At 45.5% G+C, this 22,282-nt stretch overlaps 1 protein-coding gene across 1 annotated transcript in view; it reads left to right on the top strand.

Annotated features, from left to right (window-relative positions):
* Positions 1-22,282, top strand: part of LOC126529205 (organic cation transporter protein-like) — a 57,604-nt gene that overhangs the window by 24,599 nt on the left and 10,723 nt on the right. The window contains exons 3-8 of the mRNA XM_050176803.3: positions 3,021-3,175; positions 5,488-5,656; positions 7,071-7,218; positions 9,610-9,701; positions 12,210-12,424; positions 18,198-18,379. Coding sequence (XP_050032760.1) covers positions 3,021-3,175; positions 5,488-5,656; positions 7,071-7,218; positions 9,610-9,701; positions 12,210-12,424; positions 18,198-18,379 — 961 coding nt within the window. The remainder of the gene's footprint in view (positions 1-3,020; positions 3,176-5,487; positions 5,657-7,070; positions 7,219-9,609; positions 9,702-12,209; positions 12,425-18,197; positions 18,380-22,282) is intronic.

Genomic DNA, 22,282 nt, shown 5'->3' with positions numbered 1-22,282 from the left:
GTGCTGATGATGAATATATTCTGGATATGCTTGCATTCTGCTTCGATGACTTCAGAAACAGCACTTGCAATATAAATGACTTATGGATTTCCTTTAGGAGAATTGTCTCTGATTGTATCCGCCGTTTCGCTCCCAAAATTGCAAAATCTTCTGTGCACCGTAACCCATGGATTGGTCGTGCGACGTTACGCTTACAGCGAAGGCTTAAAAGGTTGAAAGCGAAATCAAGAACAAATGTAACTTTAAAATTTATTGTAGAAGGCACTTCAGAACAACTAAAACAGAAAATAATTTGCGACAAAGAAAAATATAACAGGACGACCCTGCCTTCGTTTATTAAAACGTCTCCCGAGAGATTCTGGCTCCAAATCACGCCTAAATCTTCTTCCGCCAGTGGGTTCATGATAGACGGCAAACGTGTAAGTGACGAGACTGTCGTTTGTACTGCTTTTAACAAATTCTTCCAGTCGGTATTTACCAAAGATAAGGGTAATTGCCTTCCCAACTTTTCCATATCGCTTCCTGTTATATCTGACGTTGTTATTTCTGAGAGCGGCGTTTTTAATTTGCCATTGAACGTTGATACTAAATAGTCACCAGGACCAGATGATATACAAAATGCGTTTTTTAAGCGTTATGCGGAATGGTGTGCTAAGTACCTGTATGTCGTATTCACCAGATCTTTACGCGACTGTTCCTTGCCGGAGGACTGGAGGACGGTCGAAATCCCACCTTCACATAAATCCGGGAAAAAACACACATAGAGAATTACCGACCAGTATCTCTTACATCTACACCACGCAAAAGTTTAGAGCATATAATTCATAAACGTATATTAGGTTTCTTAGAAGAGCACAAGGTACTTACAGATGTCCAACATGGTTTCAGACATATATTTTCTACATGTACTCAATTAGTTGAGACTGTTCACGATCTCGCACAGGCGATTAATGAAGGGAAGCAAACAGATATTGTGTGCATAGATTTTCGTAAAGCATTTGACAAGGTGTCACATAACAAATTAATTCATAAATTAGGGCATTATATAAAAAATGAACAGATTCTTACTTGGATTACAGCCTGTCTTACTAACAGACACCAATTCGTCACGTTAAACAATATTTCTAACAATGCAGAGGTTGCGTCTGGAGTCCCCCAGGGATCCGTTTTGGGACCACGTTTATTTCAGTTATTTATAAATGACACAGTCGCAGAACTTTCAGTTTCCGTGAAACTTTACGCAGATAACTGTATTTTGCACGAAAAGATATATTCTGTTCATGATCAGGTGCGTCTAAATAATGACCTGGCAAAAGTCACTGCTTGGTGCGAACAATGGCAAATGTCTATTAATATTGAAAAAAACTGTTTTTATGAGAATCACACATAAGAAAGAACCTCTTCAATTTGCGTATAATATTGACAACGTATCTCTATCAGAGGTAAGAGAGTACAAATATTTGGGCCTGTGGATAACCAATGAGCTTTCCTGGACGAAGCACATAGATGCTGTTGTTGCAAATTCTTTGCCTAAACGGTTTTTCTTGAGGTGCTCACTGAAATCATCTACGTCCAGTGTTCGTTTACAGGCGTACAATTCCTACATTCGTCCGTTGTTTGAATACGCCGTAATTATTTGGGACCCATTCACTTTAACCAATGTTAAAAAACTGGAACGTGTAAAGCATAAGGTAATTAGGTTTGTTTTTAATTCATACGGCCGTGCGTCTGTTGGTGAGCTCGTAAGACACAGTCGATTACCCCCGGTGACTGTGCGCAACCGTATCTGTTGATTAAAGTTCCTCTTTCAACTTGTAAACGGCCATTGGAAGGTTAACACTTCCAAGTTCTATACTTACTCATCAGGTTATAACACGAGACGAAGGCATGCTTTATCAATAGCCCCCATCAACGCACGGAACAACTGTTTCAAATATTCTTTTTGTCCTAGGACAATAGCAGACTGGAGTAATCTTAATTCTGATATTGTTACCCAGAATTCCTTATAACTTTGTGTGAAAAATGCTTGCAAATGTTGTGAATTTGTGTGGTTTATTTGCTTGTATGTCATGTATTCTTCACCAATGTTTGAAAATGCCTGCATATCTGATGAATTTTGTATGTGTTTACATGCTGGCATATTTCTATGTATACCCACCCGGCTATCATCTGATTTCAGATCGCAGTATCTATAAATAAAGATTATAAATAAATAAATAAATAAATGAGGGTCTCGCGCGAATGGTCCGCTAATAGACACATTACGAATAAACGTTTGGACAATGTCAAAGTTAACGGGCGTGTACCCCAAGTGAGTCATCATATATGAGGGCCTTCTCGGGAAACAAGCAAACGCATTCTGTAGATACAATTCTGTTTTGTTTTTTTCTGACATTTCTTTATTGTGACAATCCTTGGTGAACATACTAGCCCGTCGTCGCGCATTTCTCCCAAAGGTACCGTGGTTGCACACACATACTTGCATACAATGGGAACGCACGAATAAATTCACGCACACAACAACACCACTAACAAAAACGCAGGCACACACCTTTATGTAAAAAAATAATATACTTTGCTTTCAGGTTCATTTTATTTTTTATCCTTGCGTTTTTCAGCTGCCAGCTATGAAGTTTCATTGACGTTTTGTATTTTTCTTAATGAGCATTTTTGCTTTTCTTCTTTTTCTCTTAACCCCTTTTTCCAGCACAGGGTAGCCAGCCGGTATTTACACTGGCTAACCTCCCTGTCTTTCCTTCCTTTTTGTCTCTCTCTCGTCTTCTTTTTTCACCTGTGACTTACCATAAACTCCATTCGCGCCACCAAGAGAAATGCGAGGCGTTAGGTTGCAATGTGAACTTTCGTGACCTCCCTGATTTCTTGCCGTCGTTTCGCCCACTAGTGCTTGAAATCTCATAATTACGAGCTAGCCCGTACAAGCACCTTGTGAAAACGTGCCCTCGAAAATCGTTGAAGTGCTCTTGTCTAAGGGGGAGTTTTGGTTTGCCGCCGTTCTGTAGGCTCGGACGACGACCCATGGTGATCGCTGGCTACGTGACCAGCCTCGTTGGCAGCGTCTGCGTCGCGGTGTCCCCGTGGTTCTCGCTTCTGGTGCTCTTCAGGGGCCTTCTGGGCCTCGGCTTCGGACTGGGACAGACCGCATCTTTTTGCCTTCGTGAGTCCGCTTCCAAGTTTCTCCCGCATTGACATGGGCTCCTGGTGGGGGTTGTACGAGAGAACGCTGTTGGAATTTCTGCTTAACGCTGTCGGAACTTCTGCTTAACGCTGTCGGAACTTCTGCTTAATGCTGTCGGAACTTCTGCTTAATGCTGTCGGAACTTCTGCTTAACGCTGTCAGAACTTCTGCATAATGCTGTCAGAACTTCTGCTTAACGCAGTTGGTCCTTCTGCTTAACGCTGTCGGACCTTCCGCTTCCCACTCTCACCAACGCTCCCAGGCTTACTTCTGAGCTCCCTTCACCTGCATACGCAAGCGCTCAATGTTAGCCAAGAAAAACACAAGTGGGCTAACGCAATGGTTATTTCATAAACAAAACCATAGACATGGACTCTCCGTCTGCATAAGTGTATACTCTTCGAAGGTCAGTGAACCAAACTAACGATAGCTATCTAACAAACAAGGAAGCTAGTTAGGCAGCCAGCCAGCCAGCCAGCCAGCCAGCCAGCCAGCCAGCCAGCCAGCCAGCCAGCCAGCCAGCCAGCCAGCCAGACAGCCAGCCAGCCAGCCAGCCAGCCAGCCAGCCAGCCAGCCAGCCAAATGGACGACCGACTAACTGACAGACCAATGAAGCGAGCAAACAAGCTAATCAGTAGACACGCAAATTAAGTCTGTTAGAGGGACTACACTTAATTATCAACGTAGATTGTAGCTTGCCGTCGTCGAGACGGTGACCTAAGTGTTTTAGGGGGGTGGGGGGGGGGGGTGTAATGATCAACGAAGCAATTGTGTGGTGAGAACCCATCACTGAGATCGAGATTGTAAAAGGTACAAAAAAAAAACGTGTTGCCTGGAACAGATTGAACAATGAAACGCCAGCTCGGTTCATAACCCTAGAAGAGCCGGAAGAAGAGCGGCTGGTACTGAGAGCTCATCGTAAGAGTTGCGGAAACAGAGCTGTTGGAAGAAGAGCTGCTGGTCGCATAGATTCTTTGGGATCATCTTCGTCTGCCTCGTAAGCGCCATTGCAGGCACTCATTCGACGTTGTAGGTGCGCCATCTCCATTTAAGTAGTATATCCAGCCACTTTGCATGTAGTACAGGAAAATAGGGCTCTTGACCATCTCTCTGAAGAGGAAGCTTTAGCTCGGGCCCAACTCCGACGCGGCCTATTCAAATACATGTAAAACGAAAAAACGTTTTTCTGAGATAACCTCTGGACCGATTTTAATGGAATTTGTTGCATATGAGAGAGAAAGTTAAATTCTGGTGACTGCTGCAAGCGAAATTTTGATTTCGGGTCTGAATTTTGTTAAAAGAATTTTCAAATATTCGACAGTTTGAAAAAAATAGAAACACGAAGTTTACAAATTCATAGCTCGGCATCAAGAACAGATAGCGCGGTTCTGTAAACGGCATCCATTAGATTATTCAAAGCGGACAAATTCGATATGTCAATTTACATCTTACGTGAATTTGTTACGTTGGTTACAAGGGTTGTGCAAAAGCTGTATTTCCATATTACTAAATATTTGGTATTCATGTGTAACGTACCAATTTTGTCCGCTTTGGATGTACTATTAGATCCAATTCACAGAATTGTATTATCATTTTTCATTGTTGAGATACAGAATTGTAAACTTGATAGTTTCGCTTTTGAATATTTCCAATTTTTGCCAATTTCTAAGAAAAAATTTACTACCTAACTCGAGAATTCGAACCCAGCAGTCACCAGATTTCAAGTTTTTCTTTTAAATGCAACAAACTTCGTCAAATTTGGTGGAGTGGTTGCCGAGAAAAACGAATTCTCCTTTTACATGTATTTAGATAGGAGCACCCGAGCTAAAGCTTCCTCTTAAGACCATTGAACGAGGGTCGATTTCGTACAGAGTGTTTTCGAAACTGCGACAACTGCAGATGAGGACGCGCTCTCGTTCCATATCCACTGATCGCGGCGAACAAATGATAGAAACGCCCGATTATTGCCGGCGTAGATTCGTCTACTCCGCTTCAGCGATAAGAGGAACAAATATGAGAAACTGTTCTTGTAGATATTTCTGATGATTGATCGCATTATTCTATGGGAACCGCAACGAAAAGTTAATGAGCAGGCAGGCCACCGTGCCTCGCCAGCCTGGTTGTCGCTGGTCTCCCGTTCTCGCCGCGTGAGGAATTTCGCGCAGAAAGGTCGACAACTCCGGACACTGAAAAAATCGCGTGCGCAAAAGGGGACGACAGCTCATTTGCATTAATTTGGCCACGTCGCGTGTGCGTGCCATGTTAAACGATCGCAAATCCGGCGTTTTCAGTGATGGAGGTGATCGGTCCTCAGAAGCGGACGACCATGGCCGTAGCTTTCAGCGTCGGCTTCGCTATCGGCATCATCATGCTTCCGGGATTCGCGTGGCTCCTCCAAGACTGGAGGTCCCTGCAGGCCGCCATCAGCGTGCCCTTCCTGTTCTTCGTCGTTTGGTCATGGTGAGTAAAAAAGAACAATCAATTCAATGCCCATCGCGTAAAACTGCGACTGAAAGGACTCGCGATAGAAGAGTCAGGTGGATGGTGCTCATGGTGCAGCTGACACTAATGCTTTTGCTCACCGGACTGCGTGGCCGTGCCCACAGAAACAGTTTGTGTGTACGTGCGTGTGTGTGTAGGTTTTTTTATCTTTCTCTCTCTCACCTATCGCGTCCCCTTGCCCCTCCCCCAGTACAGGGTAGCCAACCGGAGATAATCTCTGGTTAACCTCCCTGTCTTTCCTTTGCCTTTCTCTCTCTCTCTCACCGATCGTCGATTGAGGTCCTCGCCGACGAATTCGTGCAAGCGAGGCGCAGATAGCAGGATATCTTGGTGAGGATACTAGGCGGTTGGTGAAGTCTCCGAGTTAGCTGTGGCAACATGTAATGGCGGCTTCTTCCAGCACGTGCTCGCCAATTACCGGCTGTTGCCTTCTAGATTTTAGTGCATCTTCGCATATTTAAGTCGTATATTTTTTTCCGTTATTAGACAAGTAACACGCAATACGATTAAGACAACATGACGCGAACGAGTGCAAATTCTAGGCAAAACTTGCTGTCGCAAGTAAAAAAAAAAAATGCGTGATATGCACATCTCGACGTGCGTTACGGCACACATGGAATCAACGGCTTCCCCGTCAAGCACGAAATCTTATCTGATTTCTGAGTAACACGTCGCGTTCGTAACAAGCAAACTATGATGTGGGCTATCGCCTCTCCTCACCGGATGTAAATGGCAAATATTTAACCACAAGACACCGCTGCTCTTTTCACGATCGGTTCTCAACGCGATGCCTAGTACGACCACAGTGCAAAGATTCCGGCCGGCGTGCACTCTTATCTGGAATGCTCTGTCCGACGACTGCAGTTGCGTTGAGTCGAGCCAACACCACCTAGATAGCACAAGGCCTGTTCACTACGCTCCATGACGTCAGGGTACTTGGCCCGAAATTTCTATTTCCAAGGCTGGTGTGACGAAAGCGGCGACGTCAAAGTCACTGTTGCTTACTCGGGAGCATCCCCATTAGATTCTATGGCAGTCGGGCCAGGTAGCATGACGTCATGGATAGGAGTGCACAGGCCTTGTGCTATCTAGGTGGTGTTGGTCGAGCTCGCCTTCGCGACTTCAGCTAGAGTTTTAAGCGTGTCACAAAGTGCACGTACTGTAATTATTTATGACTTTGTTCCTTCTGCCACAAATTCGTTTCAAGCGTGCGACGCTAACACAAGCCGGGAAATTGACATGAACGCAAACCCAAGAAAGGGTGGTTGGCATTCAGCCATGAGCAATTACAATATCTTAACCACTGGGGTGACCTAAGCTTGCCCCTATTTTAAAGATGTGTGTAATATACCTATTTGCGTAATGATTTCAGGTACTTGCCGGAGTCTCCGCGCTGGTTGATAGCCACGGGAAAAATGACTGCGGCCCGAAAGGTCATACTGAAGGCCTGCGCTGACAACGGACAGCCAGTCGACGACATTGACTCGGTGCTTGGGCAACTAAGGAAAAAAATCTTGCAGGTGACATTTCTGTATAAGTATATTTTTTTACAGTCTATTAGGAGATTGCGCGCTAATAGAACGCCGGCTACTCCTACGCACATAGGAAGGTGCCGCAGTTAAATATACATCTTTTCTGCACTTTTACACATACTCTTGTAGGAGCTTCTTACTTTTCTTCCAAAGCATCATTAAGTATACAAATCATCGAACATTAGGCAAGTAGTCACAGCCGCAAAATGACTCTGCAGCCCTCTCTTACATGTTTGTACTAGCTCAGTGTATACAAATTTCAGTAGGCCAGTATAGGCCTTTATGGATAGCATTTCTAGATAGTAAGGGAGCCTACAACAAGGTAAACAGGGAATTGTTAAGGGATATTCCCAAGCACGAAAGTATAGATGACAATCTTGTGGGCCTGGTGAGGGAGATATATAAGGTGGGCAACTGAGTACAAATAGTATGGGAACGACGAAAGCTTAATGAAGTGGAGTAAATTTACCAAGGACTGATGCAAAGATGTCCTCCGTCTCCATTGTGGTTTAAGCTTCATGTTAAGGGCATAGAAAGACGACTGGAAAACAGTGGATTACGGTTTGGTTTATCCTACATGAGTAATGAGCAAAGGGTGCAACAGAAAATCCCTGGACTGATGCATGCGAACGGCATAGCGCTCCTAGCGGACGATGCAATAGATTTACACAGACTTGCAAATATCTGCGGCAACGCGGAGACAAATCTTGGCCTTACGTTAGCGCAGAGAAATCGGGAATTATGATCTTTAATGAAGACACAAGTAATAATGTGGTACCCATTCAACAGCAAGTCATACCCATAGTCAAGTGAGATATCTACCGCATACCTGTATATAAACAAAGGAAAGACTTGCTCCATCACCTACACAAGATAGTCTGAAAATAAAATGGAAGCGGAATTCAGCAATAATGAAACGTAGAGCCCTTTGGGACCGCCATAAATATTAGCTGGTGCATGGAACCTGGAAAAGGAGTAATGGTGCCAGTACTAACGTTCACAAATGCCATTGTGTGCTTAAAATCGGATATATTGTCGGGGTTCGAAGTTACCCAATGATTCGTAGGCCGCTTCGCTTTGGGAGGCCACGGTAAAACCACGAAGGAGGCATTGTAGGGTGACATGGGCTTGACCTATTTTGAAGTCAAAGAAGGGATGAGAAAAATTAGTTTTGAAGCAAGACTCAGGAACATGGGTGAAAATAAATGGGCGGCTAAAGTGCACAAGTATCTGTGCCTGAAAAGCGTGGTCACAGAATTTAGGAATCGGCCAAGAAAGTTGGCAACCAAGTAAAGGGTAATTGTCAGTGTCGATAGATGACCAGTAGCCCTCAAGAAGAAAGTGACAGAAACAGAGACAGTGAATTGGATGCAATGAATGGAATTAAAAAAAATACCATGGAGATATACAAGAATGGGGAGGAAGAAATTAGAAGGGAAAATCTTTACGATAACACGAAGCGGAGTGTCTTACTATTTGAGGCTCGAGTTGGTTGGCTAAGGACTAAAACAAACCCGAACAAATATTCGCAACTAAGATGTGGCATCATGTCTGCTGCAGCAAAAACCCGTATATCTCCGTGCACATACTAATGAAATACGAAGCTATCAGCCCAATGAGGCCCGTAGGTAACGTAAACTTTCCAGAAGTACCCGGATTTAAAGTGTACGGAGTATCAACGGGTCAAGAGTCGAGATAAGAAAGATTCATATGGGGTACTTGTGGAAAGAAAGCAGGGAAGAGATTGATACGACCGCAGCCGTTACAGGTGGCACAAGGAACATGCGACGTTTTGAAGAAGAGTAAAAAGATAAGGTGATGTATACGAAAATTCTTGAACGAAAAGTATATGCAGCATACCCGAATAATTCAAAGAGGCTTGGTGACTACTTGTGACCATTCTGTTTCAAAAGGAATGCTGAAAAATCACCATCATAATCATCATGTTCTCACGCTTTCATACGGCTCAGTACAGAGAATTGCGTTTTACGAGAGTACGGTCCATTGAAGTGACGCCCCGTACCAGTCACTGAATCGAACGACCTCAAAAGCTGTAACGCTTAGGAATACCTTGTTGTCCTTCATATTTAGCTGTGAGGTCGGAGCTGTGGTCGACAGAGCTCGGGGTTACTGCGGTTGTCTCAATGTGTATTTTAGGATGAGAACACGATCATTATTGCATCCACGTTCTTTCATTCCGTCCCTTAACCAGACGTGTATCATGCTGACCTTCCTGCCTTTCCAAAACCCTTCACACCCTTCAATTTGTGTTCCGTTTCATTTCCTAATAACAGGGTGCATTGAGATGAAGCTGTCTTACGTTCCTTAAATCAGACGACCTTGTTCTTCAGCTCCCTGTATTTCTGCGCAACTTTTCAGCAAGAGCAAGCGGCGAAGAAGAACGCCGGCTGCTTGGACCTTGTGAGGAGTCGGAGGGTGTTCCTCTACACCTGCATTCTGGTCTACGCTTCGTAAGTGACACGTCATTACTATCCTATAACAGAAGTTCGCGGTATACGGAAAATTGTACGCTTTTCTGGTCCAAGAGAGTGAAACAAAAGAAAGGCGGAAGGCAGGGAGCTTAACCAGAGCGGAAAACTTGGTTTTCTACCGTGCACTGGGGAATGGCAGAGGGAGAGGTAAGAAGAAAGTACAGAGAGCGAGACAGAGAGCATAGACGCACAATCGCAACTAGTCACGGCCACTGCACATAATCACAGCACATGCACCACACAATGAATACGAATTCTCGCTACAAGCATTCTTGCAGGTCCGTAGAGCTTAAAAAAGTGTATATAGAATTGTCTTTGTTGATGTTGATCCGATGGCTTACGAGATGGACATACTAATATGTTTAGAGCGGATAATGGTCAGTGTCCAGGCGACCTTGCGTACTGGTGAACGCTCGTCTAAGTTCAATGCCGCGGGTACAGTCACACTGTTCAAGGATAGCGGTAACCTGCCTGTGATTACTTGGCAATATTCGCCTTATGCAATTTATCTCCCTTTTTAACCTTCTCTGTGTTTCTTTGTGATCCGAATCTCCTTGACTAAGTGGCCTGTCTAGATAAAGGTATTCTTCTAGCAATTGTGGAGGCTGACAGAGTATTACCAAATCTTGTTCTATCATGAGAACATCGAACATTACCATATACTTTTTGTTTTAATATTCAGACCTACTCCTGCACTTTGACGTCTAACATTCTCGATCATTTCTTGCAAGTCTTCTCCAGAATCAATAATGAGGATAGTGTCATCTGCAAACGTAGGTTGCTGAGATGGTCCATGTTGAACATCATTTCTAATCCCCATACCAGTTTAACCGCTTCAATAAATCTTTTAAGTATGCAGTGAAGTACATGGAAGAGAGTGTGTCGTCTGCCTGACACCTTTCTTAATCAATACAAATGCGATCAGCATTCTTCGTCTATTTCCGACGTTCTGAGCTTATCTATCTTTCCTATCTATCTGGCCCCTTACGCCGACCAAGAGAGCGAAATTGTCTAACAGCTTCGTTCACTATGTATATGCTCGTTGTTCTGATGCCGTCATTGTCGTTCCATCTTTGTCACGTGTCTCTCGCTATGCCGTTGTCGTCATGGCTTCTACGCCTACCCGGTGGGGCAAGTTGACTAATAGCTTGGACCACTAGTCATGTTGTGGTGGTGATTCCGTCGTCCTCGTTGCGACATCGTCATTCTAGTGTCGTGAACAACCTCTCGTTATGCAGTCGTCGCCAACCCGTCGTCGTCACCATCGTCATCCTATAAGCTTCATGATACAGTCATCGTTATACCATTGTCGTCATACACTCATCGTCATCCGATTGTCCTCATAGCATTGTCACGCCATCGTCGTCCGCGTGTCGTCATCATGCATTCGCCGTCATGCCGTGTTCGTGATGGTGTCGCGGTCGTTCTGTCTAGATTACTCTAACTACATGATAAACTTTCATCATGCCGTCGTCGTCAAACAGTCGTCTTCATACCATTGTCATGTCGTTGTCATGTCGTTGTCGCTGTCATTTTACCAGTGCCGTCACTTCAGTAATTTCATCCCATTATCATCCACGCGTCATCGTCATGCTGCGTTCGTTGTTCCATCGATATCAATTATTCTTATTCATTCAATCATAATTTTGAGGCCACTATTCGGTCGTGATTATGCCGCCGTGGGTCATGCCATCGTCGTCGTGGCGTCGTCTTCAGACATCCGCTATCATTCATTTGTCGTCATATAACGTCGCCGTGCCGTACTTGTCAGGTTATCGTCATCACGCCAAGCCGTCATACATCCAATTGTCCTCATGTCGGCGTCGTCACCTTGTCGTCGTTGCACCAAAGTTATTATTTCAAAGAATAATTATCTCATTGTTATCATGCTATTGTCATGCTACTGCAGTTGTCGTTCCATCGACGTCATTCCTTCTTTTCCATTCCATAGTAGTTAGTGCATTGGTGTCATACAGTCGTTGCGATGTCGTCATGCCACCATGCTTAAGCGTTACTCTGGGAAGCGAGTGCCATAGCGACATGGGAGGAAACTGGATCATGCCACACATAACCAAAGAAAACGCAGGTCTCAGAATGACAAGTACGCATGTTAAACAAACTTGACTTCATTAATGTGATGTGTCGGTGCACTGCAGGAAAGCTAATCGCGTTACCGTCGAGAGTCCTCGGGAGACGAGCGCTGCCGTAATTTTTTCGTAATTGAGGCTGTCAGAAAGAGTGCCCCTTCGTGTGTCTGCTGATGTGGCGATTAAGAATCCTCATAACATATACAACATATCAACACAAATTAGAAACCCACCACAAGAACGACAGGTAATCGCAATAACATCGCCATTCATGGTCTAAGAATGGATGCGCCACCAATTTTTATTGTGCCTTTAAATCTGGAACGAGGCAGCGCGTAGCCTGCAGCACCACGGAGGAAGTAGCCACTTATATGACCAATCCATGCTTGTCTCCTCGCAGTGCGGCGAGCGGCATGATCTTCTACGGCCTGCAGCTCTCGGTGACCAACCTAGGCGGTGACCCGTACCTGACGTTCGTCCTCGCCGCGGTCGCCGAGCTACCCGTTGTCGTCATCTGCTACGCGGCCATCCGGTGGTGCCGCCGGCGTTGGACCATGCTCGCCGTGTACGGCATCGCCGGCGCATGCGCAATCAGCGTCGCCGTACTGCCGCCAGGTATGCGACCGAACGCTTATGCCTATTAAGGGGCCTCCTCGCTGCTCCTCGTCTCAAATATTGGCTGTGCCCTGGAAGTTGTGGGCTGCCACTTGTGGAACGTTCGACCGCAAGAAATTTTCAAATTGGTTGATTATTATAGGATAAAGGGAGTAACCGAAATGTCGCTTTTCCATGGTGCCAGGAGGCGAGCTCCATTGCCAACGTAGGCACTCTGAACCTTCTGCCTCGGCTAGTGTGCCCAAGCGACATTTTTTTCCCTTGCTTTCTTTCACACCGGAGCCGAGGATCGCGTCGCGACTACGTCTTAAGACCCGTCTCCTTCTTCCAATCTACTGTTTCTTTTAAATATATTAACATGATAAAGTTGATGTTAGTGCACGATTGCAGCGCCGGTGCTCGTTAGCTCTTGAAAAGTGGTAAATACAACATACAGTTATGTTATCACATACAAATAAAAATAACACCACAAGATTGTGTGTGCGTTAATAACGCCTAAAAATGCCGCTGTCCTCACGACATTTCTTCAACGCTATTAAACGCACTTTTGTATGGCTCTTATTTGCCGCGGGCCTAATAATGTCTTTACTTAAGCTGACAGGTTTACGTTCTAACGTGATTAAATGCTATTTAAGTAGGCTTCTTGGAGTTTCATGACTCGGGAGATTTAGAAGGCCATGTGTGTCTTCATCAACAAAGCCAGAACCACACTGAGGTATTTCAGCGCGGCCAGTTCTGTGCAAAAGAATGTTTTTGTGTAGGCAGTTCGCGGTCGTAACCGATGGATAAGCATTTCTGTTTCTATCTGAAGGTAGTGGAATGTCGAATTCAGTATCAAAGCCCTTAGAATTTTGGTAAAGCACCATCCTTTTAGATATTTTGAATGATGTTGCCTTTAGAATGCAGCGCAGTTCATTTCCTGATAGTGTGAGGGAAGTCACATCGTCTCTGAGACGTTGTTATCGTTCTGCTGCATCATCTGCTGTGCTGCATTGAATATTACAGCGGCCCTATGTCCTTAAAGTACGGTTGCCTACTGGGTTCGGTTGCTCTTTGAGTCTCTCATAAAATTATTGCAGCAAAAATTGTTTTAACTTAGTGCTGCAAAGTGATGTGATTGCTACTGGGCAGTCGCTGAAATCTGCCTACTTTGGAGCCTCACGTACAGAAGTCGTAAATTTTAAGGCACATAGGATAGCGAATAATTCAACCATTGTAGCCGACGTTGTATTAGATAACCTAAATGATTTTTGTTTATTGAAGTGTTGCTGACAAATGATGAAGTTGAAGAGTTTGTTAAACTGGCGTCATTCGTGTTTAAATTCGTACCTCCTGAATACCGCATATATATTTGGTATAGTGCTAGTTGTTGAGCCACTTTAATGAAGGTGTGTCGTTTTTTAATTGTACAAACTACCGCCAACTCTATTTTCGGGAGCGTAAGCAGCCATGGAGGGTATTCGACATCTGATTTCCAAAACTCATTCTTTGGCAGGAAATGGAGAGGCTCTCCAGTTTTTTTGTGCACACGACTTTTGTCCATGCTCAATGCGTCTAAAGTCAATGAGTGGTTTTCATGTTGGGTTTAAAGCCGAAAAAAATGCCGACATATTTCTGAAGTTCTCGGAGCTGGAAACGGTGATTGGCAAGCCTAGGTAATAACCAGGTAGCTACATATAGAAGTCACTCGTGGAAATGCTAGGCATATACGAAGACCTTTCGCTAATAATCTTTAGAGTCGTTTTTCCAACGTGTGGGAAAAACCGTGTAAGATGGGTGCTGAGTATGCTATTTTAATGTCGAAGTAAGGCATTGGGAACGTTTAGCATGGATGATACTGATCCGCCCCTACGCAATGAATTAACCATCACATTGACCTCACTTTCCAGTTCTATATTTAAGTGTGGACCCCAGGGTAGCGGCCGATCGGGAACAAGAAATTGGTGTTGTGTGACATCCGTGAAATGTTTCTCGTGTTTGTATTTCTTTACTTTTGCGGCGCCGCTGCGGACTACCAGTGACAGTGTTGCGCGTTCTGCATAATCCTTCAAATAAAAGACCCGAGTGCGGAGCAGTGGGAGAGGGCTGCTCATGCACATCTTGGCTACTCACATGGCTACTCTCCAGCAGCGACCCCAAAGTCCAGCATGGACTAGTAAGGCACGCTCACCGAGTAGCCACCTGCAGTGGTGCCCTGGAATAGGGGCGTCGACCCTGCGCAGATGGGGAAGACCGTGAAGACGGCCGACCACATCTTCCACCGCTAATTTCTAACCAATTAGAGCAAATAAGGGTTTTGCTCCTCCTCCTCCTCCTCTGCATAACCTGAATGACCGAAGTCACGGACCACAATCGGTGATGTCGTGGACTGTGCGTCCTGCATAAAGGCATTTGTGGATGTGACCTTGACTGTCCGACTAGAAGCGTGGTTCCTCGTAGAGGGAGGGCGCAAGACTTTTTCTGTAAAATTTCGGATGTTTCAGTGCCGTGCAGCCGTTGATACATTCTTGACACGATTCTCACCACATGCTCTACGCGAAATGCTGGTCTGCTTCTGATTTCCAAATCTGGTGAGGGGCCCTTTAAAGTCGCGATTCGTTTCTTTTTTTTGTGAAGCTTGCCCTGTGGCACTGTGGGTTATATAACTGAAGGCCTGGCGGCCCTCTTCATGCAAAAAATTGCAGTAGTAGTTTGCCAAAGTGGCCGTCCATGGACCAACGTGTGCAATAGTCGGCTTGATTTGTTTGGTGCTTGGCCGGTCGTCGCATCCTTTCTGGAATGAATACACGACTCAGTTGTTCCATAGCGTAATTCCCGCATGGTCATATGTGTTTCTATTGTTCCATACTGGTTAACCTCCCTACCTTTTTCTCATTTGCATCTCTCCGTATTGGACCGTACGGCTTTTCATACAGGAATTCATATGATCATATGGATATCAGGGCACATGAGGTATGTGGTTTCATGCAAAACGAGAGCGCGCTTCGCAGCGCATAAATCCAAAGTGAACATGTATGGAGGCCGATAGAAGCGAACGCACTGTGGATAATACGAAAGAGACTGTGACAATATTCGAAAGTTTCAGTACAAATCGAATCCTTCGATTGGAGAACTTGATACTAAAAATTTTCGCGAATTTAATCACCTATCGTATGTTTGATTGCCTATTCGACGGCCTAAACCATGATACTTGAATTCCGCCAGAAAACATCGTATAGGAGTGGTCCTTATTTCCAAGAGAGAAATATATAGAGAGAGAGGTTTTTCATGGTCTCTTAAAGTTTCCTGCTGCAAATCCAACTCAGACAAAAAATAATTGACATTTTCCTTAAACAACCATAAAGTTAGGATTGCTGCATGTAACACGACATATGTTTTACACTCATTTTTGCCACGTACGCCCAAAGATTGGAATGAACTTCTCTCTGATATTGTTTCCATTAATAACAAAGATAATTTTCGAAGAACACAGCTAACACTGTATAATAGCAAACATTTGTACCAACTACTGCTGGTGTTTTCTTTTTAATGTTACTTTTATATGTCATGTTATATTACTGTATTTTTCGTACTTTCAGCTAGCATTGTATAATTACCAAACATTGTGTATAGGCTCGTAATATATTTCCTCTTATTTGCTGTATAACCCACTCCCCTCTCTAATGCCGAAATGCCCTGAGGGTACATAAAAAATAAATTGACCACATTAAAGGACTCTGTTTCAGGGGGGGGAGGGATTGTTGTAAGGGGCCGAAAAAACTTTGCGCACACAATGTTGCGGTCACTCAGTGCCGCGATGCTTGGGTCTGAGTCTTCTATGAAGCACAGTGCTTCATTTTTGCTGGGGCTCGGAGAACGCGCTCCCGGTATAGGGCCAGTGAAAGACTGTAAAAGTCTTCCGTAGGCGATTTCCTGGCACCAACATCCGAAAACATCGTTGTAATGAAGCCATAATAGGAGCACAGGTTCAATATGCGTGGCAAACGCTGGGGGAGCTTTAAAGTGTGGAACCAAAAACCGAGTGCCCAGGACGGGCTGTCTGCATATGTGCATTCCTGAGGCTGCTACACGTGGTGCGACCGCGGGCGTTCTACTGTATGTCCCACCGAATTCAACTACTAAATGCTGAGTCGCTTGTTACAGCTTGTGTCGTGAAAAAAGTACCTGGCTACGTGTAATTGGTTACGGGAAAAAAAAGCAATTCAATTGCAGTGAACGTTACTGAGTAAAAAAAGGTAATCAATCAAATATAAATAACGAGGAAATGTAATTAATTACATGCGATTCGTTAGGTTCAAATGCTGTAGCTAGTCAGAGAGGCGCCACGTCGTTATCTTCTTTCATGTGTTGCATCGTTGTCACGGATTCTTTATTTTTGTTGCCGTCGACGCTGTCTATAACTTCTCGTTTTTCGTCAGCGTAGCGGCGACGTTCAAATTCAGCGTAGAGTAGTTTTCTCCGTTCGAATTTAGGAAACGTGTTTTTTTTTATGGTTAGGAAGGCAATGAGAAACATTTTCTTTTCCGCTCCAAAAGGCAACTCAGCCAACTTAGAGAAGAACATGCATGCAGTTGGGGAATTTCCTGTGCCCAGCACAGCAGCGACGATGTCAGCGCTTAAGCCACAGCTAGCGTGCCGTCATCTCGCCATATGCGGAAAGAACACGGGGGTATTTTTCACCTGTGACGTTAGAGTGCGCGCAGCTTTACAGCAATCTACTTTCCTCCTCGCAATCCTTCACTCATTGTTGCGACATGGCAACTTCTTGGGAAGTAACCAATGAAACCCTATCACACTTGAAAGCAGGCGTGAGTGAGACAGCGGAGCATGGAATAGCATAGCTGGAAACGAGGGTTGACAGGTCTCGAACTAAGAAAAAAATTGGCTGAAGGCTTAGCTTGCTTAAGCCTGGAAGAGAGAGAGAGAAAATAGTGCAGAGAAAGGCAGGGAGGTTAACCAGAGGTAGTTCCGATTGGCTACCCTGCGCAGGGGGAAGGGTTAAGGGGAATAAAAAGAGAAACAGAGTGGAAAGGGAGATAGAAAGAAAGGAAGACAAGCACGAACAAAGCGCGTACACTACAGAGCGGTAGGGGGCGGCATTCTTAGAGTCTGTCGTGAAGCCCCGTGGACCGCAAGAACCTTAATAGCGCGAGTAAGGCCTTCAAGGCGGATGTTCTGTCGGAGCATTGGCCTAAAGCTTTCAGTTCTGAAAGTGGACGATTGTCCAACTGGTCCAGTACTCTGCACATCACTTGTCTCTCAGCACTGTACCGTGGGCAGACACAGATAAAGTGTGCCTGGAAGATTGCGAAAGCAATACCCTTGGCTACGCCTTGGCTCGGCTGATGGTATGGACATGGTTGCCGTTTGTTAAACTTATGGCTATACATCATCCGACATAGCGCAAGGCAGCGCGCCGACCACTGCGAGGAGGCGAGCTGTAGTACCATTTATCCTCCTAGCGTGACGTCACACCAGCGAGCGCCCTCTCTCGGTAGCGCCGCTGCAGCGGCGCGCAAGGCTTCGCCTCCACCATCGATGCCGCGAGCTGGGGCCCCGTCTCTCGGTCTGGCGTGACGTCACACGGTCACGTGACGCAAAGCTGTGTAAGGAGGCGCCACGACCCCCGATGGGCCGAAAGTGCGAGCAGTATTGCTTTCGCAATAAAAGTGACCATAATGTTAATGAAAGGAGCCAATGCACTGAAAAGCCGCCCGTGGGTAGCTTCGGGATGTTCATCCCCGTAATTTCATTCTCCCCAAAACTTATCTAGAGTGGGTGGTGCCTCGTCAGATGTGCGCCATCGGCGGGAAGATGCTGGCCTCCGCCTCGCTGACGCTGGTGTGGATCTTCGCGGCCGAAGTGTTCCCGACGTTGTACCGGACGGTCGGAGTCAGCGCCTGCCTGGTGGGCACCCGCATCGGTTCTTCGACGGCCCCGTTTCTGTTGGAACTGGTAAGCCGGCACAGCTCGGAGCACATTTCCTTAATGTTCCCTCTACTTTCACCGACCGGCAACTTATAGAGGTACAACAATACGAATAAAGTTGTTCGAGCTGCATCAGCGAATTATACGGCTACAATATCGAAAACGGCACGCTTGAGATGAGACTCAGTAAGCCTGAAAGCGGCAGAAACAAAAAGAAAAAAAAAGACGGGGTAGCGACGTCGTCTTTAAGTTGCCGCATCAGGTCGACAAGACGTCAGGCATTTCTACGATATCTTCTCGGTGCCTAGTTAATTTTTTTACTGGTAAAGATGGACTACAGAGTAATTCAATACAGCCCCAGGCTTAATAGGCTTCAAGAAATTTTACTCAGACACAACGGCCCTTAACCCCCCACCCCCCCCCCCAAAAAAAAATATATTTTGTGATGTCGCACTGCCGTACGGGCGGTGGTGGTCCCGTGCCAAATTAAAAAAAAAAAACGAAGCACAACTTTCACTTCCACTGGTGGCGCTCCACCACGCCAGCGTTGTGAGATGCCTGGTAGCTTTGGGGGCGTTGTTCCTTCTGCACAGCAGCAGTTGCCTCCCGAGCTGCGTCACGCCAACAGGCCACTGCCGCGTATGTATAGAGAACACTCGTCGGGGAGGTTCGTGCGCAACGATATACCTTGCAGTCGTTGTCAGTGCAGCACCCTGCGTGTGCAGCTGCCACTTTCCGACTGTTATGATAGCAATTCCAATAACAACGTCTCGGTGTGCTGTTTCCCGCATCTGCAGCTTGCATATGGCTGCCTGAGATAATTCAGAGCTGGCGTGTTCTGGGCAAGCCCTGCGTACGTGACTCCCAGCGCTCCTCTGCCGATCAGGACGCGATAAGCTGGAACACTTTAAGGGCAACTTCGGCCATCTTCAGATGTGCACTGAGATTAATAAAATTTTGAATATACGTTCCTTTTTGCACTATCAATATCCGTACCAAACCATATGGCTACAAGTCATTTAAGTTTCCTGAAAATTAATTTTGAAGACTGGCTGCGCGTTCCCAACTCATTCCAACGAATGTATTACCTTTTACTGGCCACCCTGTGTTTGTGATGTCAGACACTAGACCGCCACTTCGCCCCAAAACGACGAAGCTGGCTCGTTTTTCTACCAGACGACTGTCGACACTGATCGTTTTGACAGACGTGATAACCAGCACTTCTCTTCGTCTTGCCACAGCACAATGCGTTGAGCTTGGGCACGCCAGCTGCCTCGTGGGGCGGCGGATGGTCAAAAAAGCAGCAGACGGCGATTCTTCAGCGTTCACAATGTCGCCGAAATCGCCGCTGTTTAGTTCGAAATGAGCTGGAAAAGCTCGCCGTGTCATCAGGAGACATCGTCAGCTTCACTTTTGTTTTTGGCATCAGCACCACGTGTACTGCCTCTTTAGCACGCGTTCTGCCTGTTTACATTATACGGTATTGTAGGATCTGACGTCGTCGACTCATCGTGACGTCACACAAAACAGCTACCCATTTGTTGGCGATAAAAAATTGTTGAGGAGTGTTCAAGCAAACTGAACCCATCCCACCTTTGACGGGACTGGCAATGCATTTGAAAGTATTAACATCTTAATATGGTGAACAACAACAACAACAAAACGTTGCAGTTGCTGTTTAAACGCCGCATTCAAATAAAATGGCTATTTTGCTGAGCGAGAAAAGGAATGCTTCCCAAGATGGCTGGACACAGCATGTATCTAAATGGAATGACCGCTTCAGCAGGGAATATGAATACGCCGGTGCGTCCCTCGTCTCGAAGCGCGTTAAGGCTGAACACTGTGCACTATGTCTAGTGCAGTATGCCGAGTTCACTCCGGCCTGGCCACGTAGGTGACAGCACCCATCTAGCAGCGTATATCTCAGCGAAGCTACCGGGCAGCTATCGCTTGACCGTGACAATCATCCTCTGATGTATTCCCCTCAATTGATCTTTTAAGCATGAAATTATTTTTGCTCCCGTTGCCGGCGACTTTCAAGTGACCTTGAGCCAAAAGCTGGAGCCGTTATCCGAGCAAGGTGCGAGAACAAAACGAGATAATCCGAGCAACCAGTCGAAGCTTAAGAAATTCCGGTCTTTGGTCCCCACCCTCTTTGTACAGGATCGCATTACATTGGCTAGTTACTGCCCAAACAAGTTACAAAAAATATTTCGTCCGAGTTCTTCCTAATGTTTGTTCACAATATCACTCAAGCTGTAACTTCTAGCACGCTGAAGCTTCATTTGTCATTTACAATACCAATGTTCAAAAGGCACATACAGGGCACCATACACTTCATTGTCATCTTTTGGCGCTGAAATAGGGTTGCCTGTGTTGAACGCCAGTGGTCCGCGAGTTCCGTGGCACAGGGTTTCTCGTCGCCTCGAGAGATGGCGTCACACTGCGTGGCGCTCCTTCAGTCGATTTTCTTCTAGCTGGACATTGAGCTCTGTCTATCTGACGTGTGTGGCTGCCTGTCGTGCCGCCTTCAGTTGGTTATCCTCTAGGTAGGCAGCGTCCGTAGGGACCAGTGCACAGTATGGTGTGGTGCGGTGTGGTGGGGTGTGACGTTATGAACATGCACTACATTTTTCTTTAAGATTGTGGCTAGTATCATCTACAACCAATCTGCTCTGCCCGTTACCATTTCATGCGTACATTTAGTGTCCATTATGGGAGAGCCATCAATTTTCAATCATTAGGTTTGTCAAAGTGGAAAAACTTGTACATGAAGTGTGTGGAAGCCAGCTACGTTGTAGAGGTTATATATATATATATATATATATATATATATATATATATATATATATATATATATATATATATATATATATAATCATCATCAGCCTAGTTACGCCCACTGCAGGGCAAAGGCCTCTCCCATACTTCTCCAACTACCCCGGTCATGTACTAATTGTGGCCATGTTGTCCCTGCAAACGTCTTGATGTCATCCGCCCACCTAACTTTCTGCCACCCCTGCTACGCTTCCCTTCCCTTGGAATCCAGTCCGTAACCCTTAATGACCATCGGTTATCTTCCCTCCTCATTACATGTCCGGCCCATGCCCATTTCTTTTTCTTTATTTCAACTAAGATATCATTTACCCGCGTTTGTTCCCTCACCCAATCTGCTCTTTTCTTATCCCTTAACGTTACACTTTTCATTCTTCTTTCCATAGCTCGTTGCGTCGTCTTCAATTTAAGTAGAACCCTTTTCGTAAGCCTCCAGGTTTCTGCCCCATATGCGAGTACTGGTAACACACAGCTGTTGTACACTTTCCTCTTGAGGGATAGTGGCGACCTGCTGTTCATGATTTGAGAATGCCTGCCAAATGCACCCCAGCCCATTCTTATTCTTCTGGTTATTTCTGTCTCATGATCCCGATCTGTGGTCACTACCTGCCCTAAGTAGATGTATTCCCTGACCACTTCCAGTGCCTCGCTACCTATCGTAAACTGCTGTTCTCTTCCGAGACTGTTAAACATTACTTTAGTTTTCTGCAGATTAATTTTCCGACCCACCCTTCTGCTTTGCCTCTCCAGGTCAGTGAGCATGCATTGCAATTGGTCTCCTGAGTTACTAAGCAAGGCAATATCATCAGCAAATCGCAAGTTGCTAAGGTATTCTCCATCAACTTTTATCCCCAATTCTTCCCACTCCAGGTCTCTGAATACCTCCTGTGGAGAGATCGTATCTCCCTGTTTGACGCCTTTCTTTATTGGGATTTTGTTGCTTTCTTTATGGAGGACTATGGTGGCTGTGGAGCTGCTATAGATATCTTCCAGTATATTTACATATGGCTCATCTACACCCTGATTCCGTAATGCCTCCATGACTGCTGAGGTTTCGACTGAATCAAACGCTTTCTCGTAATCAATGAAAGCTAT

Source organism: Dermacentor andersoni, chromosome 8, assembly GCF_023375885.2.
Source record: "Dermacentor andersoni chromosome 8, qqDerAnde1_hic_scaffold, whole genome shotgun sequence".
In the NCBI taxonomy this organism is placed as follows: Eukaryota; Metazoa; Arthropoda; class Arachnida; order Ixodida; family Ixodidae; genus Dermacentor; species Dermacentor andersoni.
This window is presented reverse-complemented; position numbering and strand designations above follow the sequence as displayed.